This window comes from Eubalaena glacialis, chromosome 19, assembly GCF_028564815.1.
Source record: "Eubalaena glacialis isolate mEubGla1 chromosome 19, mEubGla1.1.hap2.+ XY, whole genome shotgun sequence".
NCBI classification, from domain to species: Eukaryota; Metazoa; Chordata; class Mammalia; order Artiodactyla; family Balaenidae; genus Eubalaena; species Eubalaena glacialis.
In genome coordinates, this window is record NC_083734.1 from 2,860,754 (window position 1) to 2,880,799 (window position 20,046).

The window sequence follows — 20,046 nt, forward strand, 5'->3', positions numbered from 1 at the left end:
CTGGCTAATGAGTAAGGGCTGGGAGGAGGGGCCGTCGCCACCCAAGGGACCGGCCCTGCCCCCCGGCCCACGTGCTGCCTGGCCCACTGGCCCCAGACAGGACCGAGCCCTGGGTCCCCAGAGTCACCGGGCTGACCCCTCCCCGGGGGTCAGCAGCAAGGCCCAGGAGGAACAGGCATGGGCAGGCCTGGGGGGCCCTGAGGACTCCCAGGCCCAGAGGAAGAGAGGCAGACTCGCACTCCCGGGCGGCAGAGCCAGGTTCCGGCAGGGGGGGTGAGGTGGAGGGGGCGCCCAGGGCCAGTTCTAACGAGGGGCCAACTGCTCTCTGTCCCCCAGACGGAGGGCATTCAGTGGACCGGCCTGCAGGGCACCAGGTGAGGTCAGGGTTTGCCGGGTGCCCCCCGGGGGGTACTAAGCAGGTCAGTGTCAGCTCATCGTCTGGAGGGCAGGTCCTTGTCTCACAAATGACGACGGAAACCCACGACTTCTTCCATTTCCCTCTGCGGAAGCTCTTTGTCCCCAGGCTGCTCTCGGGATGGCTGCCCGGAGTCTACTGGGAGCAAGGCAGGGCCGTGGGAATTCCCGACCTTCCACCAGCGGCGGAACTGCTCCCTCTGGGTTGGGGGCTTCCCAGGCCCCCCAGGTGTCGACTTTCAAACCACCGCTTCCAGCCTTTTCCAGCGAACGCCCCCCTCTCGTTGCAGTGACTGCAAGTTCACCAGTGTCTCGTGCAGCGCCTGCGGCCTCTGCCCCCAGATCAGTTTTCCAGGATTGCAGCCCAGGGGCGCCGGCACAGAGTCTCAGAGCAGAGCAGCCAACCAGCCCCGCGCATCACCCCGCAGCCGGGTGAGAACTGCGGGGTCAGCGAGCCCCTCTCCACGGCCCACCGCTGTCAGGGGCAGCCGTGCAGACCCCCCACTGGACATGATCAGCAGTTCAGCTCTCGGCGACAGGGCCACGGACCCTGGGACCTCAGGGACCTCTCCTTTCTCAGGTGAGAACTTGTCCCCAAGCCCCTGGCCCAGGGCACAGCGGCCTCCCATCTCCTCCCTCCTGCCAACGTTTGTGTCATTCGTGGTTCCTTAGTGGAAACAGGAGAAACTAACTTGAGATGGTGTGGAGGGAGGGGGGAGGAGGGGGGAGAGGGGCCAGTGTTGGCATGTGATCTAGAAGGAAGCTGAGCTAGAATGAGAAAATCTGGGTTTTTAAGGGCAAGCCCATGAGATGATTAAGCTCCAAACACCTTCAGCCCCAGAGGCAGATTCTGGAAGACTGGGGCAGAGCCAACCTGTGATGGCAACAGAGGGGAAAGGGTGGGAAGGAGGGGGGCTGGGGACCACCTGGAGGGGGCCAGGTTGGCTCCCCCAAAGGATGGGATGCTGAACAGATAAAAAAATGGTATCACCTGTATACCCACAACTTAAGTGTCTTAAATCAGCCACCACTTGTATCACGTGGGCTGCTGGGATCCGCTGGGTAGTGCTTTCACTGCACCTGTGTCTATGTGTCCGCTGCTGCCCCGAGGCTCGCCTGGGTGGAACGGTCCACCGTGGATGCCTGTGGTCAGCGGGCACTCCGCTGGGGCCCCGTCTTCCTTCACGGGACCTCTCTGGGCGGCCTGGCATCTCATGGCGTGGAGCTGGCCCGACGAGGGAACATTCCAGGAGTGCAAGAGGAAGCCACATCCATGTCAACACCCAGCTGGGAAGTTTCACAGGTCACCTCTGCCTGTTGGCCATCGCTAACCGCGGGGCTGGCCCACGCTCACAAGAGGAAGCGGCGTCCACCTCCTGACGGGAGGAGCTGGAGACCCTGCAGCTTCTGGGACCCGCCCCCCTCCTCTGTCCCATCTCCAACCTCTCCCCTCCCGTCCCCCTCCCCACGCCCCGACCCTGAACGAGGGCAGAGTGGTGAGGGGCTCAGGCCTGCCCAGGACCCTCGCAGGGAAGAAGGGCCCAAAGCTACCAGGTCCTGGGAATGGTGGGGGTGGAGAGTCACTGCAAGCCCCCAACACACACTGGGGTCGGGGAGGCTTCCAACCAAGGAGAGGGAGCCTCCCCTGGAGCTGGTTCCGGTGCCCGGCAGCCTCATTGTGCCACGAGGCACTGGAGCGTGCCCCGAAGGGCTCAGTGACTCAGTAAGGAAGCACGTGTGGAACCGGAACAGAAGCCACTGGCCTGGACAAATTGGGTGGCCTAGCAACCTCGGGGGTGTGGGGCGGACCTCGGGCTCCCCTGTTGCCACAGACCCGCTGCAGCAAATGCCAGCACAGAGCCATCCAAGGAGGACGCCGTCTCCGGCTGCAACTCCTGCAGCACCAAGAGGTCGAGTCCCCCTGGGGGTAGGCCTGGCCTGTGGGCCCTGCCCTCAGGTAACTGACGGTCCAGGGACCTGCCAGGCACAGCTGGGGTCGGGCGCCTGCAAACCTTCCTCACTTGGTTACACTTCACCAGGCCCAAAGGCGTTGCATCTGCCCTTTGGCTGCCCTGAGCCCTGCACCCCCAGCCCAGGGGGCCAATGTTCCTCTCTGACCCCTCCTCCCTGCCCTGTGACTGCCAAACACCCAGCTCTCCACTGCGGAGTGAGAGACTCTGGCCTGGTCCCTCAGCTCCCCATACATCATCAGGGGAAAGGACAGCTGGGCAGGACCAACATCTGCAAAACGCCCAAGGCCACCCCTGAGCCCCCAACCCCCCCAGATCTGGCAACCGCTTCCCTCTCTACCTCCGCCCAACACCTGTTTCCTCCATCCCTCACCCCTCCCTCCTCCAGCCAGACTTCACTAGGCACCTTCCCCACAGAAACGCCTGGGCTCAGGTCCTGGTGGGACGTCAAGGTGGGCAAGGGTTGGGGATGGCCAAGCCTCAACAGTGACTGGAGGTCCTCATGGGGGATCTGCCAAGTTCAAGGGCTCCCAAAGCCCAAAAGATACGGGGGCATTTCCAGCCGGGGAGAAGTTTACAAGAATGAAAATGAATACTATTCAGCTCTAAAAAGAAACGGGCTATCAAGCCATGAAAAGACATGGAGGGCCTTGCTGACCCTGAAGGGACTACCCCTCCAGGGCCAGCTCATTCCTAGAGATACGAACAACTCTGCCTGCAAACAAGAGCAAACAACTCTGCACCTTTCACAGCAAACCAGCCACCATGTCCCTCAGGGTTCTGGGCCACCATCCAGCTGCCTTAACCACCCCAGAGCAGGTACCAGACACCTCGGCACAGTCGTAGGCCTCAGAGCCGGCTGAGGTTATTCAAACGAGCCGATCTGAAGCCTGTTTGCCCTGCCTCAGCCGTTTACTCCCCAGAAAGTACGAGAAAGGCTCTTGCGCACGTTTCCCCTCCTGACTGATCCTGGTGCTTCCCCCAGTGGCCTGTATGTCATGCCCCACCTCTTGGGAACTGTGAGTAGTCGTCTCCTGATCTATTGGCCCTGCCATCCCTGAATAATAATAAAACCTACATTCTAAAACAGTCTAGAAAAAGGGGAGGGAAACCTTCATTACTCAGATACCCAAAGCCTGTGACAACCAGAGGTCTGGGCAGCCTTCCTGCCCCAGGGGTGCTGCTATGAGGCAGCCTAGGTTGTGTTCTCAGCCCATCCATCCAAAGACACCCTCACGAGGGGAGTGCTGGGCAGGAGTTGGAAGAGGGACCGCAGTGTGTAGCACTGTGGGAGGTACGCCCTCCAAAAAAAAAAGCATCGTAGGTAGGGGCAGGATCAAGATCCAGGTGATGGAACAAATTAGAAAATGTAGGCTTTGTGTATTGTACTGGTACAGGAAATCAGATCCATAGTGTTTACGGATCACTCGGCTCAGCTGTGCTCCCCTGGCTCTCCTTCATGACTACAAAATGGCTGCAGCAGCCCCGAGCATCTCATTCCCTTCCCCTCACCCCCACCTGTGACAACATCCATATTCAAATCTCTGTCTCAGGCCACTTTTGGGAGCAAGATAACTTTCCCAGAAGTTCCCCAACTAACTTCCTCTAGTATCACACACACCCATGCTTAAGCTCATCTCCAGGGGATGGGAATACCAAATTCGGGGTTAAACCAGCAGTTCTAACCCTTGACTGAATTTTAGAATCACCTAGGGGCTTTCCTGCTGGTCCAGCGGTTAAGACTCTGTGCTTCCAATGCAGAGGTCACGGGTTCGAACTAAGGTCTCACATGCTGCGTGGCATGGCCAAAAAAAAAAAAAAAAAAATCACCTTGGAAGCTTTTTAAAAAAATATCACTACCCGGGTCCCACCACAGATGTTCTAAATTAATTAAGGCCCAGGCAGCAATTTCTTTTCCTTTTTTCTTTAACTTCTTATTGAAGTATAACATTCATACAGAACAGCACACATATAATAAGTGAACAGCTCCACGAGTTTTCATAAATTAAATGCACCTGAGTAACCAGCAGCCAGCTCAAGAAACAGATTTTTACTTCACTAGCCTCCTCTAAGGCCCCTGGCGTCGTGTTCAGTCACTATTCCCACCGAGGATAATCATGCTCTTGATTTTTAGCACCAGGGAATTCCTCTGCCGGGCATTCTTAGACCCACCCAGGTAACTTCCCCGAGTGCAGCCTGGGCTGAGAACCACTGGCCTGACACCTCTGCCCACCTTCCCAGCACATTGCTGCCCTAGCCCACCCCCAACTAATTCCTTGGCAAAGATGAAGGCCTTGGGAGGCGTCAAGCTCACCATTACTTCTTAAATCAATAGATGCAAGTCCCGAGGCCACCTTTCCTAGGCCTGTCCCATGTGGCAGGGGCCTCCTGAACCCGGCCTACTGTTGCTTCTCCCCACTGGCCCTAGTTGTCCCTGAGATGACCCTTCCAGAAACTGCCGGGGCTGTCAGGGCTCAGTGACCTGCTACGGCTCGCCCGCCCCCCAAACCCTGGCCAACCCCCATCCCGAACTGGAGGGTTTGGAAAGCACCTGGTGGGCTGGGAGAGCCCAGCGCCCAGGAAGGCTTATGCTGGGGGAGCGCACAGTCAGGGGGCAGCTGCTTACCTGCCGGGGGAGCCCTCGGGGACGCCTCAGCCTTGACAGCCGTCATCTGTCCGGCTCCCGCAGATGCCATCCAGGGAGCCACGGTGAGGGCTTGGGCGCCCAGCCGCAGGGAGCCCTCCCCAGCACGAACCCCGAGCCCAGGCCACTGTTGTCAGCAGGCACGGAGCAGCTGGCCTCAAACGAAGGGCTTTACTGAGGTCAAGGCAGGCCGAGCCCGCGCACCGCCTCGAGGGCCAGCACGGGATCCACGCCGGAGCGCAAACAGGAAGCCGAGCCCGAGCTTTAGGCGGCTCACGTGGGAACAACCGCCTCGATCTAAAATGAGCCTTAATTCAGACCAGCCTTGCGCGCAGCCGGCGCGGATTACCGAGGCCCGGGCGCCCCGAGGGGCGAAGCCGGTCACGCGGCAGGCAAGCTAGCACGTGGTGCACGCGGCGCACCAGGCCCTGTGGACCCCGCCCACCATGCCCGGCAGGGGCGGGTCCACGTGCCACGTGACCACCTCTCCGCCACAGTTTATTGGCGGCTAAGGCAAGGCTGGGCCAATCAGATTCTCTCCCCGGACTTCGGGGGTGGGCGTGGAGCTGGGTCCGAGAGAAGGAGGGGCTGGAGGCGCAGCTCTGCGCAGACTCGGCCAGGCTCCGGCAAGGCTGGAGGGAATACTGCACTGAACGGGGTGCTGGGGGCCTGGAGCAGTGGAGGCATACATGTGGGAGGAGACGAGAAGGGCAGCCCCAGTGAGGGGCAGAGATGGGAGACCCTGTGCCCCGCTGGGGAGGGGGCCACCGTTTCGTTCATTCATTCATTCATTCATTCACTCATTTGGTTTTTTCAATGTCTTTTCCATGTCCGGTCCCTTTGTGGCCTGGCTGTTCCTTTTCCTACGAGATGATGCCCCATCGTTCCAGCCTCACGTTTTACTGGAGATGATGTGAGTGGAGGTCGGTTCCTTGCAACCTCCTGACCCCTGCACCTGCCGCTCTCTCCCCACCCCAGCTTCCTGTCTTCATAGTGACCCCACTGAGCAAACCCCTGCCTTACTTACTGTCCTTCACGTGGTCTTGCTAGGGAGACAGACCTCCTAGCATGAAGGGTCAAGGATGCTCCCAGACCACCGAGCAAGCCCCTCCCTGACCCATCAGATCCTAGCCAGCCTGGGAGGCAAGAGGACACCCCTCCCCCACCTTCTGTCACACCTGCACCCCTTTCATGAGGCGGTTTGTTGAACCCAACTGTTTGCTCAGGGGAGCGTTAAGTTAAATAAACAAGGAGGCCTATGTAAGCAAACCAGCACCTAAGCCTGTAAATGCCTCAACGCCAGGAGGTCACAGCCTAAGGACAACCAATCACAAACAGCCAACCAGAAAGTGAAGGCAATCCGAGTGTCCATTGAGGGATAAACAAAATGTGATCTATTCATTCAGTGGACTATTATTCATCCTTAAAAAGGAAGGAAATCCTGACAGATGCCACACAACACATCAACAGTATGAACATTGAGGACATCATTCTAAGTGAAATCAGCCAGTCACCAAAAGACACACACTGATGAGGTATCATATGAGGTCCCTGGAGTCGCCAAATTCATAGAGACAGAAAGTAGAATGGCGGTTGCCAAGGGCTGGGGGAGAGGAGGTTATTGTTTAATGAGTATAGAGTTTCAGTTTTGCAAGATGAAAAGAGTTCTGGGGATTGGTTGCATGACTGTGTGAATATACTTAACACCACTGAGCTATATACACTCTGAAATGTTTAAGATGTTTAATTTTAGGTTATGTGTATTTTACCACAATTGAAAAAAATTTTTTTAAGATTTATTATTTTTTATTATTTTATTTATTTTTGGCTGCATCGGGTCTTAGCTGCGGCATGCGGGATCCTCGTCGCGGCCCACGGGCTTCTCTCTCTAGTTGTGGCGCGCGGGCTCCACAGTGCATGAGCTCTGTAGTTTGTGGCACGTGGGCTCTAGTTGAGGCGTGTGAGCTCAGTAGTTGTGGCGCGTGGACTTAGTTGCCCACACTATGTGGGGTCTTAGTTCCCTGACGAGGGATCTAACCCACGTCCCCTGCATTGTGAGGTGGATTCTCTACCACTGGACCACCAGGGAAGTCCCTACCACAATTCAAAATTTAAAAAAAAATTTTTTTTAAACCTCACAGAAAGTACTGACACAAGAAGTAAATGAGCTAACATATATGGAAGTGCCTGGAACATCGTAGGCATTTAATAGACGTTAGAGTCTTTTTTCTTTCTTTCTTCCTTAAACTCTGGTCCTTGATTCCTGATGTTCTAAAGGTATGGACCAGATGAGACTAACTTATTAGAGGCCCAGAACTTACCTTTAGGTCAATGAACACTGCACAAATCCTTGAGATTCTTTTCTTAAGTAGGTTAAATAATCTGCATAACAGATTTTGTTGCATAACAAATCTTTTTGAAGAAGGAGGAGAAAGAGAAGGAGGAGGAGGAGAAAAGGATTCAAGAGAAAAATGAGCTTGGCTCACGGCATTTTCATCTGTAGAGATTTCCTGCAGAATGTGTGTTGAGTTTAGGAGGGTGTGTAGAGGTGTCTCTCGATTATGTGCTAATTGGACCAGCAGCATTAGACACATCATCACATTTGATCTTGTCCCAACCTTTTCAGGTAGATATGCTTATCTCCAATTTACAAATGAGAGAACCAAAGCTCAGGGAAATACAGAGCTTGCCCAAATAAAGTGGCGGGGCCAGAATATGAGGCTGGGTCTGTGTCATCTCAAAGTACACTTTCTTTCTGCTCCATCTGGGATGGCAAGAGTTTTCCTCCAGCCTGCCAGCTCTGCGTGGATGTTACCTTGCACTGCTGTGCTGTGAAACTCAAGACAGTTCAGTAGACGAGTTCTGGGATCAACTCGCAATGTCTGCCATGGGCGTTGGGTAGAGGAGACATGGTATGGGTGCTATGCAACTGCCTCTCCAGGCTGTATCACACTGAGCACAGGTTTGGAGCAGAAAGAGGAAGAAAACTTTTCTCTGTCTGTCTAGGAACTGTTGGCCTGTTCTCTGAAGAAGAATTCGGCGTTGAAATGCTCCTCCCGCCAGGGTATCTAGTCGGGCTTGGTCTTCTCTCCTCTCTCCCTCTGCCTTCCCGAGAGAGAGGACGGGTCATTCCAGTTTCTACCAGCCCCTGACCCTGTAAACACCTACCAGGCAGACAGGCTTCGGGGAACAGAAAGCTGTCGTCTTTCTCCAGCAAAACAGCTGCCAGCATGAACATTTATTTCCCGGAAGGTCACACGAGTACTCGTGAGCTCACGTCTGGCTCTGGCTCAAAGGAAAGATGTTCTGTGAATGCGGCGCCCTGGCACCAGGCCCGGGCAGCATTCCCCGGGCGGCAAGGCAGTCGTTGGGAAAGCTTGGCACCTGCAGGGTCTCGTTGTCATGTGAGGGAACAGAAGGCATGAGTTTTCTCCCCATCTTTCGACGTAAAAGCTTGGGTCAAACCAGAGAGGTGAGAACAACTTCTCACCGACCCCCGTCCTCCCTCCCCACCCAGCCCTCTACCCTCCTGCTTTGCTAAAACGCTGCAGCCAGTCGTCGGAGTTGACAGCAGCCTGGAGTGAGTACCTGGCAGGTGGAGGCTGCCCTCCCAGCAGAGAACTTCAGTCCCAGGCGGGGCACCGAGGCCGCGGGCTCGGCCCCGCGGTGAGAGTCGTTGGACCTGCCCCCGAGGGCACGCGGCTTTCCCGAGGTGCTCCCATCCTGGGTCTCCCGGGAAGGAGCGGGCTGACTGGGTGGCCACCAGAGCTGCCTGTCCTGCCGGGCCTGGCTCTGAGCCTGGGCAGCGGCTTTGCCTGTGGCCACCTCGCCTGCACGAACCATCTCTGTTGCCTTTAGGAATTAAGCCGCTTAGGCCACACCTGCTTGGTATTTTCAAAATTTCTTAGAAACAAAATAAATATGCAGCTTGTATAACACTCCTGGCTGGAAAGTCAACGGTTGCTGGCGTGGCCGAGGGGCCGGTGGGAGCCCCGGGGGCAGCACGTCCGGGGAGGCTGGTGCTGAGGAGGGCCTTGGTCAGCCCTGGCCATTGCTGGGCCACCCTCTCAAGACCATTTGCTCTAAACTTCCTAAAGCGAAAACTCTCCACTGAGGAGTGACCTCCGAGTCCATTTCAGAGCGAGGCGTGGAGGACCACAGAGGCAGCAGGAGGAGGCCTCAGCAGCGGTGACGGGCATTAACCAGGCCCTGGTACAGCTCCGTGCCAAGTGCTTCCCCTGCGTTACCTCATTGCATCCTCACACTAACCCCAGGACGTAAGCATTGAAATTAGAACCACTTGGCGATCAGGAAGGCGTAGGTCAGCTGGCCCTCAGCATCCATTACCCTTCCTGCCGGCAGCTTTCTGTGTTGCTGAAAACCACCTTTCCCAGACTGTCTTGCAGCCAGGGCTCTCAGTGGGAATTCAGTTCTGTCCTTACATACAAGGTTGGCAACTTGGCTTGGTAAGCAAGGGCATGGACGCCTGGGGGTTTCTGCTGCAGCCGTCATGTGTCCCATCACCACCGTGGTTGGGGTCAAGAGCGGTTATGGTGGCAGTGCCACCTCCCAGCCCATGGCAGTGAGTTCAGAGGTGGGTCTCATTCCCCAGGTGGAGGAGTAACTCTGCAGGAGTGTCCTTCCCGTGCGTCCTGGGAGCCGTTCCTGGAGGCCTTGCCCAGCGGCTGCTCCTCCAGCCCTTCCTGTGTTTTTGTAGAGACCTAATTCCCTTTATCTATCATCTATCTGGCCGTGCCACGCCGCTTGTGAGATCTTATTTCCCCGACCAGGGATTGAACCCCCACACCCTCGGCAGTGAAAGCACTGAGCCCTAACCACTGGACCGCCAGGGAGTTCCCCCTGATTCCCTTTATTTAATCTCTCTCTGTTGAAAACACCTGCAGTGGAGTCCGTGTCCTGTTCTCAACCTGGCTGACACAGTCCCAGAGCAGATATGGGGCAAGTCCTGTCTCTCCTGTTGGTTCGGAGCACAGGACACGGGGTCAGCAGTGGCCGGAGGGAGGAGCCGGTGTGCTTGGGGCTTCAGAATCAGGAGGCCCGGCTGGCAGTTGCTTCAGGGCCAGGGAGGGGAGCCCAGGAGGAAGGACTTGCCAGAAAGCACGAGCAGGAGTCTCAGGTAGGAGAACAAGCAGCCCTGCTGGGAAGACGCCGGGACAAGGAGAGACCAAGAGGAAGAGGAGGAGAGATGGACTCCAGCCAGGGGAGGGGAGGAGGGGAGAGTCTGTCCCAGACAGAGTGGTTGATTCCTTGCATCCGATAAGATGCTTTCAAATGTAAATAACTGAAAACACACTTCAAATGTTTTTTTTTTAAAGGACATCTTATCATCACGTATAACAAAGACTCCAAAGACAGGGCAGGGTCAAGTTGCTTCCATCTTTCTGCGCCCCCATTCTTAGCAGGTCTACTCAGCCTCAAGGAGGCTGTCCTCATGGTCACAGATGGCTGCACTATTCCAGGTGTCACATCCAGACACACCAACTTCTAAGAAGAGGACTCATCCCTTCTGCTGCTTCTGTTTTCATCAGGGAGGAACCTCTCCCCGAATCCACCCCCAGCAGACCTCCCCTCATACCCTACCGCTCACAACTGGGGGGCGTGCCCATCCTCACCTAGTCACTGGCTGGGAAAGCACACTTCAGTACTGGCTTCTGCCAGGGGTGCTCAACCCTGGCAGAATATTAGAATCACTTAGAGAACTTAAAAAACATATATATATATAATGTATATATTAATGCTCAGTTTCCACCCCGGAACGTAGACTAACTCAGGACCCTTGCTAACGACATGTCAATGTAGGCCCATCGACTGTAACAAGCCCGCCACTCTGGTGCGGGTCGCTGCTGGTGGGCGGGGCCGTGCGTGGGTGGGAGCAGGGGGCATATGGGAGGAATCTCTGTACTTTCTGTTCAGTTTTGCTGTGAACCTAAAACTGCTCTAAAAAATAAAGTCTATATAAAACTTGTTTTTAAAGCTCAGGATCCTAGGCATTAGTATCTTTTTAGAAGTTCCTAAAATTATTATAATATTCCAGCATGCCACCAGGGTTGAGGAACGATTGGTTTAGACTATTTGAGATTTCTCTCTGAGCTGGGGACAAAGTGACCTTTCTTAGAGGCGAGTATCTGAACGAAATGGGGATACTGTTATGGAGGGGGGAGGGGATGGAGTTGGCACAGACCACGAGGCACCTGCTACCCTCACCAAGGTCCACAGCGCAGTCACTCCAAGCCATCAGGGTGACTCCGGAGACATTCGGGGAAAGGAGGAGAGTCACAGAAGGGCCATCCTGCTGTTGCCCGAGGGTGATGCTGGCCCACGGGAGAGGCAGGGCCAAGAGAACGTCAGGAGCAGAGCCAGGCCCGGTCCTCCCCTGGCACCCGCCCTCCCTCCGGAGTGGGAGATGGTACATTTCTCCGCTGTTCAACCTTGGCCAGAGGCTGCGGGTGGAGTCCGGGCGGTGGGGTGCAGGGAGCGGGGAGGCTGGGATGGGGGGGGACAGGAGTCACTGCGGGTTGGGGTAGCTCTCGGGGGCCGTGACAAGGGGAGCGTGGCCTACCTTCCCTCAGTCAGTTCCTCGAGTGGGCCTCTCTCACTGCGGGCAGATCCTCCATCATCAGAGCGGCACTGCCCTCCTGCCCGGTACTTTTTCCGTCTGTTTATTCCCGTGTTTAGCGTCTGTGTCCGTATTGCTGCCCGATGGCGACGGTCCTCTGCGGTTCCCAGCACCCTTTCAGCTGGCAGGGGTGGGGTACAAGACGGGATGTGAGCGCGGCGACCCGTGGGCGACCCTCCGCCTCCCCCTCCCCTGCCTCATTGAACCCCCAAGGCCTGCCCTGAGCCGGGGGGTCCTCCATTAGCAGGGGGCTTCGAGGAGCAGAGCCCGGCCAATCTCCTGTCGGGTTACCCACAGCTGTCCTGGGGTCAGCCCATTGCTGCAGCAGCACCCAGCCTTTCCTAAGTCACCCCAATTGAACGTGGCTCCTCGAAAGCACAGACCCTATCACCCTGTCACAGCACCCGGGACAGTCCACTCAAAAAATATTTGCTGAACGAACAAACGAGTGGGGGAAATCTTCCCTTCTGTTCTGTAACAACAACAGAAGAAGAGACTGTGACCACGACAGACGGTTTGCGTGTTTTATGTCTGAGAATCTAAACACTAGAAGCACCACACAATGGAAACAAAGGATGCTTTGCTAAGGTTGTGGCTATCCGGCTGAGAATCGGGAAGTCACATCGGGAAGTCACGGGTGCCCTCTGTGCCCTCCGTCCAGCGTGACGGGGGTTGTGAGGAGCCACCCGGAATGTCACCTGCTCTCGCTGGTGAGCCGCGAGTTGGGATGGTTCTCGGTCATTTACGTTTTGGACAATGGCAGTTGTTTGGAAAGAATGAATCAGTTGTGCAAATATTTTTTCAGCCCATTCCTTAGTCCAGGAAAAAACAGTAGAAAGAGAAAACAGTAGATGGGCTCACCAGGTGGAGGCAAGATCAAGGGGTTTTTCCATTGTTTTCTTTTGAGTTAAATCTAGTTTGGAAATAGGATTAGTCCAGAACGGGTCAGGTCTGGGACATCACAATAAAACGGCTTAGATCGTTCTGTCTTGTTATAAAGATAGTAAGTGGGAAGAAAAGGAGGAGGAAAGAAAAAGAGAGATGATAGTGATTTTTCCTGAAGGTGCTAATCTTCCCTCTGGAACAAGGCAGATCAGGTGTTTGGAAACCCTGAGCCGTCTTCTCCCCAGGCTGAGCGTTTCCAGCTCTCTCGACACCTCCTCAAGCAAGGGTTTTGAGGAGACCCTCAAACGCCACTGCAGGTGACACTTCCGTGGTGTCAGGAAGGAGCAGATGCTCCAGAGACGCGGCCCCGGTGAGTGGCGCAGCGAGCCCAGGCGACACTGCTTCCCTAGCCTGGTTTCCTCATCTGCCGACGACGGCGCGCAGGGCTGCTGGTGGGTAGGGGTGGAGGGGAGGGGGCGGTCCGGCGAGACTCCCTCCCCCAACCCAGCCCAGGGCACACCTTTGAGCAGGATGTGGTCTTTGCTGTTAATACAGCTTAAACCGTCAGGAGCTCAGGGCCAGGGCCAGAGACTTTAATGCGGGAGGAGAATCCGGGGAGGTGGGAGAACAGAAGTGTGGGGTCCCAGGACCCCAGAGTTGAGGGGGAGGGTGTTGGAAAGAGGGGTGGCCGGGCAGGGCCTGGGGAGGCTGCGGCCACGACGGTGGGCCCGGATGGACGGGAGTGGTTTCGGCAGAGAGCAGGTGACGGACGGGCTCGGCCAGACGGGTGGGCAGGAGGAAGGAGGGCAGGGAAATGAGGTAGTAACTGCAGGGGCAGCAGGTCTGGAGAAGATTTTGGTTTTGTTACTATTCAGTTATTTGATGTTTGCAAAATAAGGAGCAGGTATGCATGCACAGTAGACATCCAGTGACACAGAACCTTTCACCCTCTGCCCGGTCCCCCTTCCCTTCTCCTGGAGGGGATGAGGCACAGGTAACAGCTTAAGGTAACAGCCAGCGGCCAGCCCCGGCCAGTCTTCCCCAGCTGCCCCGCCCACCCGCTGGCCTGATTCTTGGCTCCTGCTCTGACCCGCGCCCTGCTTCCCGTGGTCCTCGCTGGACCCTGTCCTGGCTCCTCAGGCCCCTCAGGCCAGACCCCGGGGCCCAGATGCTGCCGGCACTGAGGCTCCTGGGGCTGCCCCTGGCTCCCCATCCTCTGGCCCCAGGACCATCACTCTGGAGTCACCCAGCGGGTCGTGTTGACCACCCACCACGGGTCTCACCAGGGACCCCCGCCTTGGCCTCCATGGTCACCCCTCCGCTGGACACACCTGAAATGGAGCTGACGTCCCCAAGCCCAGGGGCCCTGGGGCTAAAGTGAGGCTCCGGGGAGTGGAGGGGAATGGGGGGAACCAGAGAGGGTGGGGAGCAGGGCTGCAGAGACACGCACGCACACACGTTCCTGGGCTGCTGGGAAACTTTATTGGTCTCTACTCTAGCGAGGGAGGCGAGGATGCCCTCGGAGCAAGAGGGGTGCCAGGAGCAGCCGTCCAAGGGCGCAGCACAGCGAGGCCAGGGCGGCGCTTCAGTGACGGGGCATCTGTGGGGGACACGAGGAGTGGTGAGGCCCTTGCCCAGGGCCCAGCGGCTCCCCGCACTGCCGCCCCACCTCTCACCTTGGCCGGGCTCGGTGGGTATCTGGCTCTGAAGGCCTCCTCGTTCAGCAGAGGTCTCACCAGGCAAGAGCGGCGGTGGGAGAAGGTCTCGAAGCTCTTCCTGCCATGGTAGGACCCCATGCCGCTGCCCCCTGCGGGAGGAGCCGGCTCAGCGTGGCCCCGAGGCCCCGACACCCCCCCTGCGCCCCTTCTCCAAGCCGCCGGGGGCCCCGATCCCCGGGGTGTGGCCAGGAAGAGTCTCATCCCAGCCCCGCCACTAGGTGGCTCTGTGACCTCTGGCCCGTGCGGCCTCTCTCAGGCCCCAGGTGACCTCTGGGACCCTCTGGGGTCTCAAGGATGAATGTGGCTGATGGATATGCCAGCAGAGGGAGAGGTCAGTGGGAGTCTGAGGCCCAGCCCAAGGGTGGGGGGGACACCCGCAGGGGGCAGCGGGCCGTGAGCTCGGCCCCAGACTCACCCACGCCCCCGTAGGGCAGCGAGGGCACGGTGACGTGGACGATGACGTCGTTGGCCGTCACCCCGCCACTAGAAGTCTCCGCGATCATCTTCTTAATCACCTGCAATAGTCCCGGGGCTCAGCCTGCCGCCCGGGACACCCAGCCCCTCCCTGCTGCCTGGGGCGTCCTGGAGCCGCCAGGACGCGCAGCTGGTGAAGGCAGAGCCCTGGCCCGGGCCGCTCCCCGCCCCGAGCCCCAGTCTGGGTTCCCCACTCCCCCCACATAGTTTTGTGGGGAGATGGTAAGAGCAGCAGTTCCCAGGGCGGCGTGCGCCGCACCGAGGGGCTCATCTTCTCATTCAACACTCTGTCCTGATTTCAGAGCTGAGAAGAAAGGGGCTCAGGAAGGTTAAGCGGCTTGCGGTGAGCGGTGAGGCTGGGATTTGCTCCCAGGTCTGTGAACCCCTGGATCCCGTTTGCAGGAGCGGCGCGCCCGGGGCCCCAGGACCCTGGAGGAGGGCCCCCCGGCTCACCTTGTCATTTAGGGAGAACACGTAGAGGGCCAGGGGCTTCTCGCGCTGGCTGATAAACTGGATGGCTTCCTCCAGGCTGTGCACGCATACGATGGGCATTATGGGCCCGAAGACCTCCTCCTGCATCACCGGGGACTGGGGGTCCACATCCACGAGGATGGTGGGGGCTGGAGCAGGGAAGAGGCCGGCATCAGCCAGCACAGAGACCCCAGCCCAGGCGTCTGGTTTCTCCCCAGCCCTTTACCGACAAGGCCAGCAAGGCTTAGTGGGGGGCAGGCATGGGGCCTCCTCCTGCCAGGCTCCATCCCGGCGGACCACGGAGAGAACCCTGGATTCACCTATATGGGGGGAGCCCGGGCTCCACACTTTAGGGGGCGGGCCCTGTGCCCCGCTGGCCCCGTGAGCCCTGCTGGAGCTCTTCAGCCTCCTGGCAACTTGGGGACCAAGTGGAGTCCCATCTGCTGACCCTCCAGCCCAGGCACGGCGGGCCCCTCCCGCTCGGCACACCTGGGGCTCCTGTGGCCTCTGCTGAAGCTGCCGGGATGCAGAGGAGGTGAAGCCTCCTCTAGGCCTTGAGGGGAGGGGCTTCTGGGCTGGAGAGGGGCCTCCCAGGGGCTGTGCCCAGCCCCTGCCCACCGAGAGGCCCAGAGCCAACCCGGGGCCACTGGTGAAAGTGACAGACACACACCATGGGGCTGCGTCTGCTCTTCAGGGGTGTGTGCCCACCCGCCGCCCGCTCGCGGGGCCCCTGGCAGCACAGGCGGGCAGGCGGTGCTCTCCTGAACGGCAGCGCACGCACCTATGTACCGGGTGGCCGCGTCCCCGGTGCCCCCGTAGGCGACCTTCTGGCCCTCCATCAGGCCCATCACCCTCTGGAAGTGCAGGGAGTTGATGATTCTCCCGTAGTCGCGGGACTTCTTGGCATCCTCCCCGTAGAACTCCTGTGGAGGAGAGCCTCCAGGTGAGGATGTGGAACCTCATCGCGGCCACAGGCTGTGAGGTCACTGGTGACCCCAACCTGGGAGCACACGTGGGCACCGCCTGGTGGATGGCACAGCGACAGTCGATGGCACAGCGACACCGAGAACCACGGAGCTGCCACACCCTGGGGGCCCCATGACTTCCCTGGCACATGAAGTGCTGCAAGACAGCTCTGTTGTTTGAAAGAGATACACGCACAGCGTCTGGACATCACACTGGGACCAAACGCGTGCGTCTACAGCAAGGAGAATGGAGGGAACACACCAAGTCAGCAGCGACTGGCTTTAGGTGGTGGGATTCTGGGTGGAGCTTTTTCCCCTTCTTTATGCTTTTTAATCTTTTCCAAATTATCGACAGTGAGTGTGGATTATTTTCATGATCAGAAAAAAATAATCCAGTCTTTTCTCAAGTCCACGTCCATCTCACCACCTGGCAGCCTGTCACCCACCCACGGGGCCAACACTCACTTTCAGGGACTTTGTGAGCTTCTCCACGATTTGGTTCTGGATGGAGGGGTCACACAGGATGTAATCGGGGGCCACGCAGACCTGGCCGCTGTTCATGAACTTCCCCCAGGCAATGCGTCTGTGAAAACCCCAGGTTAGATGACGTATCGCCAGCCCGGGGGGCTCCCCGGGAACAGGCCTCTGGCTCAGTTAGCCCAGGGTCAGGGCACGCGGGGCTGAGCTGTGAGCTGTCCGCCAGGGGGGCCCCTTAGCACCCCACTGGCTTCTAGATCCCATGACCCTGGACGTGCTCACAGGGCCTGCAGTGACCTCATCACTGACTGGCGGGGGGTGTCTGGGGTGGGCGGCCTTTATCGCCTTCTTTTCACAGCCTTGAGCCCTGCACGGCCAGATGTCACTGTGCTCAGGGTCCCACACCCCAGAAGGCTACGTGTGCGGGACACGAGGGTGGGCAGGGCTCTGGCTGGACCCCTCCTCTGCGGGAAGCTCTTCCCGCACCTCTTCTGCGAGCGTGGTACCTCCACCCCCAGCTCCGGCCAGGACCGCAGGCGCCCTGAGGGCAGGGACCGCGTCAGCGTCACTCAGAGTGAACTGCCGGCCGCCTGCCTGGGGGGCAGCTAAGCCGAGCCCCCCCCCCACCTGCAGGCGACGTCCAGGTCGCAGCCCTTGTCCACGTAGCAGGGGTTTTTGCCCCCCAGCCCCAGCGTGACGGGGGTCAGGTGCTTGGCCGCGGCCGTCATGACGATCTTGCCCACCCCGGTGCTCCCGGTGTACAGGATGTGGTCGAATCTCTCCTTGAGCACCTCCGTGGTTTCGGGGACACCCCCACTGATCACCGGGTACAGATCCTTCCGAGAGAGGACAGAAGCGAAGCTCAGAAAGGACCACAGCCCCCTCCCCACGTGGCCGGGCAGTCACCACCAAGTGGACCCCCTCTCCCGGCTCAGGGGCTCCAGTCACCCCAATGGGAGTGGCCAGCTGTCCTCACCCCACCCGTGGCTTGGGCCCTGGCTGCAAGAATTCACTATTTCTCAACCCCTAAAGACACGGCCCCGCCCCAGTTCTCCGTGTGCCCTGGAGAGTCTGTCACCTTGTCCAGGTACTGGGGGAGGATGGTGGCCAGCAGGCTCGCTGTGTTCTCACTCAACTCCGACGGCTTGAGGACCACCGCGTTCCCTGCAGAGCACACGGAATCAGGGCCACGCTGGGGCCACCCCCCTGCTCTGCCCTCCCAGGGACCAAGGGCGCATGGTGGGCGGTGAGGCTGTGTGGACATCTGAGCCTGGCTGGGCCTGGGCACCGGGAAGCCTGGTCCCCGCAGCCTCCTGTGAGAGCCGGACCCTCCAATGGCTCCCTGACCCCAGGCCACCTCTTCGCACAGGCCTGAGCCCCCCACCCCAGGCCCTCCTCTGCAGTGGAGAAGAGGGATCCCTCCTGGCTCCCCGACCCAGAACGGGGCCCACGGTACCTGCAGCAATGGCGCCCACCATGGGCTGGATGGTGAGGCTGAAGGGGTAGTTCCAGGTGCCGATGATGAGGACCACACCCAGGGGCTCTGAGTGGATGTAGGACTCATCCTGCTGGGTCTGGGGGGTCTTCTCCACGGGCTCGTCCGCAGCCCACTCAGGGAGTTTCTTGATCGTGTAGTCGATCTCCTCCAGGACGTACACGATCTCCTCGTAGTAGGCGGTCCATTCATTCTACAGCGAGAGGGCTCCGTGAGGCTCGCCGGCCCCAGGGTGAGGGCCACGCAGCGGGGCTCCGAGCAGAGGCCCCAGGGCTGGCGGTGGTCCTGGCTCGCTGCTTCCCAGCTTTGTGACCCTGAATGACCTTCCTGACCCCAGTCTCCCAATCTGCAAAATGGGAACATGACTGGACCTCATGCTCCAGGTGGGCCCATTGCACACAGCCTGGCTTGTTCTGCTGCCCACGTGAAGTGGGCCATTCACCGTGGGCTCCCCAGCCCAGCGGGCCAAGCAAGAAGGCACAAGGGGGCGGAGCTGAGGATTAGCCTTTGGGTGGTGGGTCTGTGAGGGCCCCTATCTGCCAGTTCAGGGGGCCCAGACAGGTTGGACACATCAAGTATGAGGTGTCCGAGGGCACCTCAGACCTGAGTAGTGATTTGAGGGTCACTAGTGAGTCGAGGGGAACTGAACCGAGGGGTGTCCGGGAAGGCTTAAAAATGAAAACGAGACTTGAAGCCAGGACGGAGCCCTAAGAACACCACCCTGATGAAGTGGCTTCAGGAAAGAGGCCACCAAAGAGAGTCAGGAGAAAATCCAGGAGACCCTCAGCCAGCGGAGGAAGCCAGTGTGGGGGGCTCCCGAGAGAGGGGTGCAAAGTCGGATACACAGCCTTCTGTGAACTTTGGCTGTGCAGAGCAAGACAGAAGTCGTGAGGTCAGCACTGGGTGTTCTTGCCTTTGTTTTTTGCTGTAAAATGAGAAATCTTGAGAGATTAAAAAAAAAAAAAATACAGCGGCAAAAAGCCAGGAAACGGTAGGGGGATGGGCTCCAAGGCCAGGCGGACGGAAGGGTGGAAGCAGGCCCAAGTGACTTGGGGGCAGCGAGGGGGAGGGGCTGAGAATTCGGGGGGGTCTGATTTTGCCCAGGGGGAGGAGAGGATGGGGAGGGAGGGAGGACGCCCAGCAGAGCAGGCTGCCCTCCGCGCAGCCAGGCTGGGCTGTTCCCTGGTGTGGGGAACCCGGTCGGCACGGGGCTGAGAGCTGAAGGAAAGAGGAGGCCGGAAAGGGGTGGCCTCGTGTGCTGGGCTGGGTGGAGAAGGGCGTGAAGCCAGGAGGGGGGATGGCGGACCGGGCGCATGGGACCTGGGACGCCTCAGGACGCAAGGAGAAGCCGGCGCGCCCCATCTCAGCGGCTGAGCTTTCCCCTCCGTAAAAGGGTCCTGAGGCGCCCGGAGTGTTTTGGGGGCTAAGTGTAAAGAGCCGGGCGCAGAGCCTGGCCCGCGGCCGGTCGGGGCGCACCTTGCGGAGGTCAGCGGCCAGCGCGCCCACAAGGTCCTTCTCGCGCTCGCGGATCAGGCGCCGCAGCCCCTCCAGCTGCTGGACGCGGCACTGGAGCGGGCGCGTCTTGCCCGCGTTGAAGGCGGCTCTGGCCCGCTCCACCACCTCGCTGACTGTGCTCATGGTTCCTGAGGACAGAGAGCTCCTTGGAGCGGGGAGGAGGGCGCGCGCTCCCCGGCCGCCCACTGGGACCCGGGGTCCCCAGGGCAGCACCCACCCGCACTGATAATTTTATAGGAAGAAGATCTCCCTGGGAGCACCGGGAAATGGCCTCCTTTTGCCTTCTCAGCTCCCTAACCCTGTTGTCTTGGACTCTTCTGGCCATCAGCGTACTCTCCCTCCCTGAGCAGATGACAGACCCCCACGGTGAGGACCAGGCAG

At 58.9% G+C, this 20,046-nt stretch overlaps 2 protein-coding genes across 6 annotated transcripts in view; one reads left to right on the forward strand and one right to left on the reverse strand.

Moving 5' to 3' along the window:
* The first annotated feature begins 7 nt into the window (after nucleotides 1-7).
* LOC133080425 (uncharacterized) lies at nucleotides 8-3,453 on the forward strand. Its single transcript, XM_061176316.1, has 3 exons — nucleotides 8-258; nucleotides 705-994; nucleotides 1,439-3,453. Exons 1-3 carry the CDS (start codon nucleotides 8-10, stop codon nucleotides 1,792-1,794), a joined length of 897 nt encoding a protein of 298 aa, XP_061032299.1. The 3' UTR covers nucleotides 1,795-3,453.
* Nucleotides 3,454-14,023: 10,570 nt separating this feature from the next.
* ALDH3A1 (aldehyde dehydrogenase 3 family member A1) overlaps nucleotides 14,024-20,046 on the reverse strand; it is a 28,970-nt gene continuing 22,947 nt past the window's right edge. For all 5 annotated transcript variants that reach the window (XM_061175591.1, XM_061175590.1, XM_061175592.1 and 2 more), the window contains 10 exons: nucleotides 19,627-19,793; nucleotides 18,112-18,343; nucleotides 17,734-17,819; nucleotides 17,283-17,491; nucleotides 16,644-16,761; nucleotides 15,995-16,136; nucleotides 15,196-15,362; nucleotides 14,684-14,783; nucleotides 14,227-14,357; nucleotides 14,024-14,150 (listed from right to left, as the gene is read on the reverse strand). In XM_061175591.1, coding sequence (XP_061031574.1) covers nucleotides 14,136-14,150; nucleotides 14,227-14,357; nucleotides 14,684-14,783; nucleotides 15,196-15,362; nucleotides 15,995-16,136; nucleotides 16,644-16,761; nucleotides 17,283-17,491; nucleotides 17,734-17,819; nucleotides 18,112-18,343; nucleotides 19,627-19,788 — 1,362 coding nt within the window. In that variant the 5' untranslated portion in view covers nucleotides 19,789-19,793 and the 3' untranslated portion in view covers nucleotides 14,024-14,135. The remainder of the gene's footprint in view (nucleotides 14,151-14,226; nucleotides 14,358-14,683; nucleotides 14,784-15,195; nucleotides 15,363-15,994; nucleotides 16,137-16,643; nucleotides 16,762-17,282; nucleotides 17,492-17,733; nucleotides 17,820-18,111; nucleotides 18,344-19,626; nucleotides 19,794-20,046) is intronic.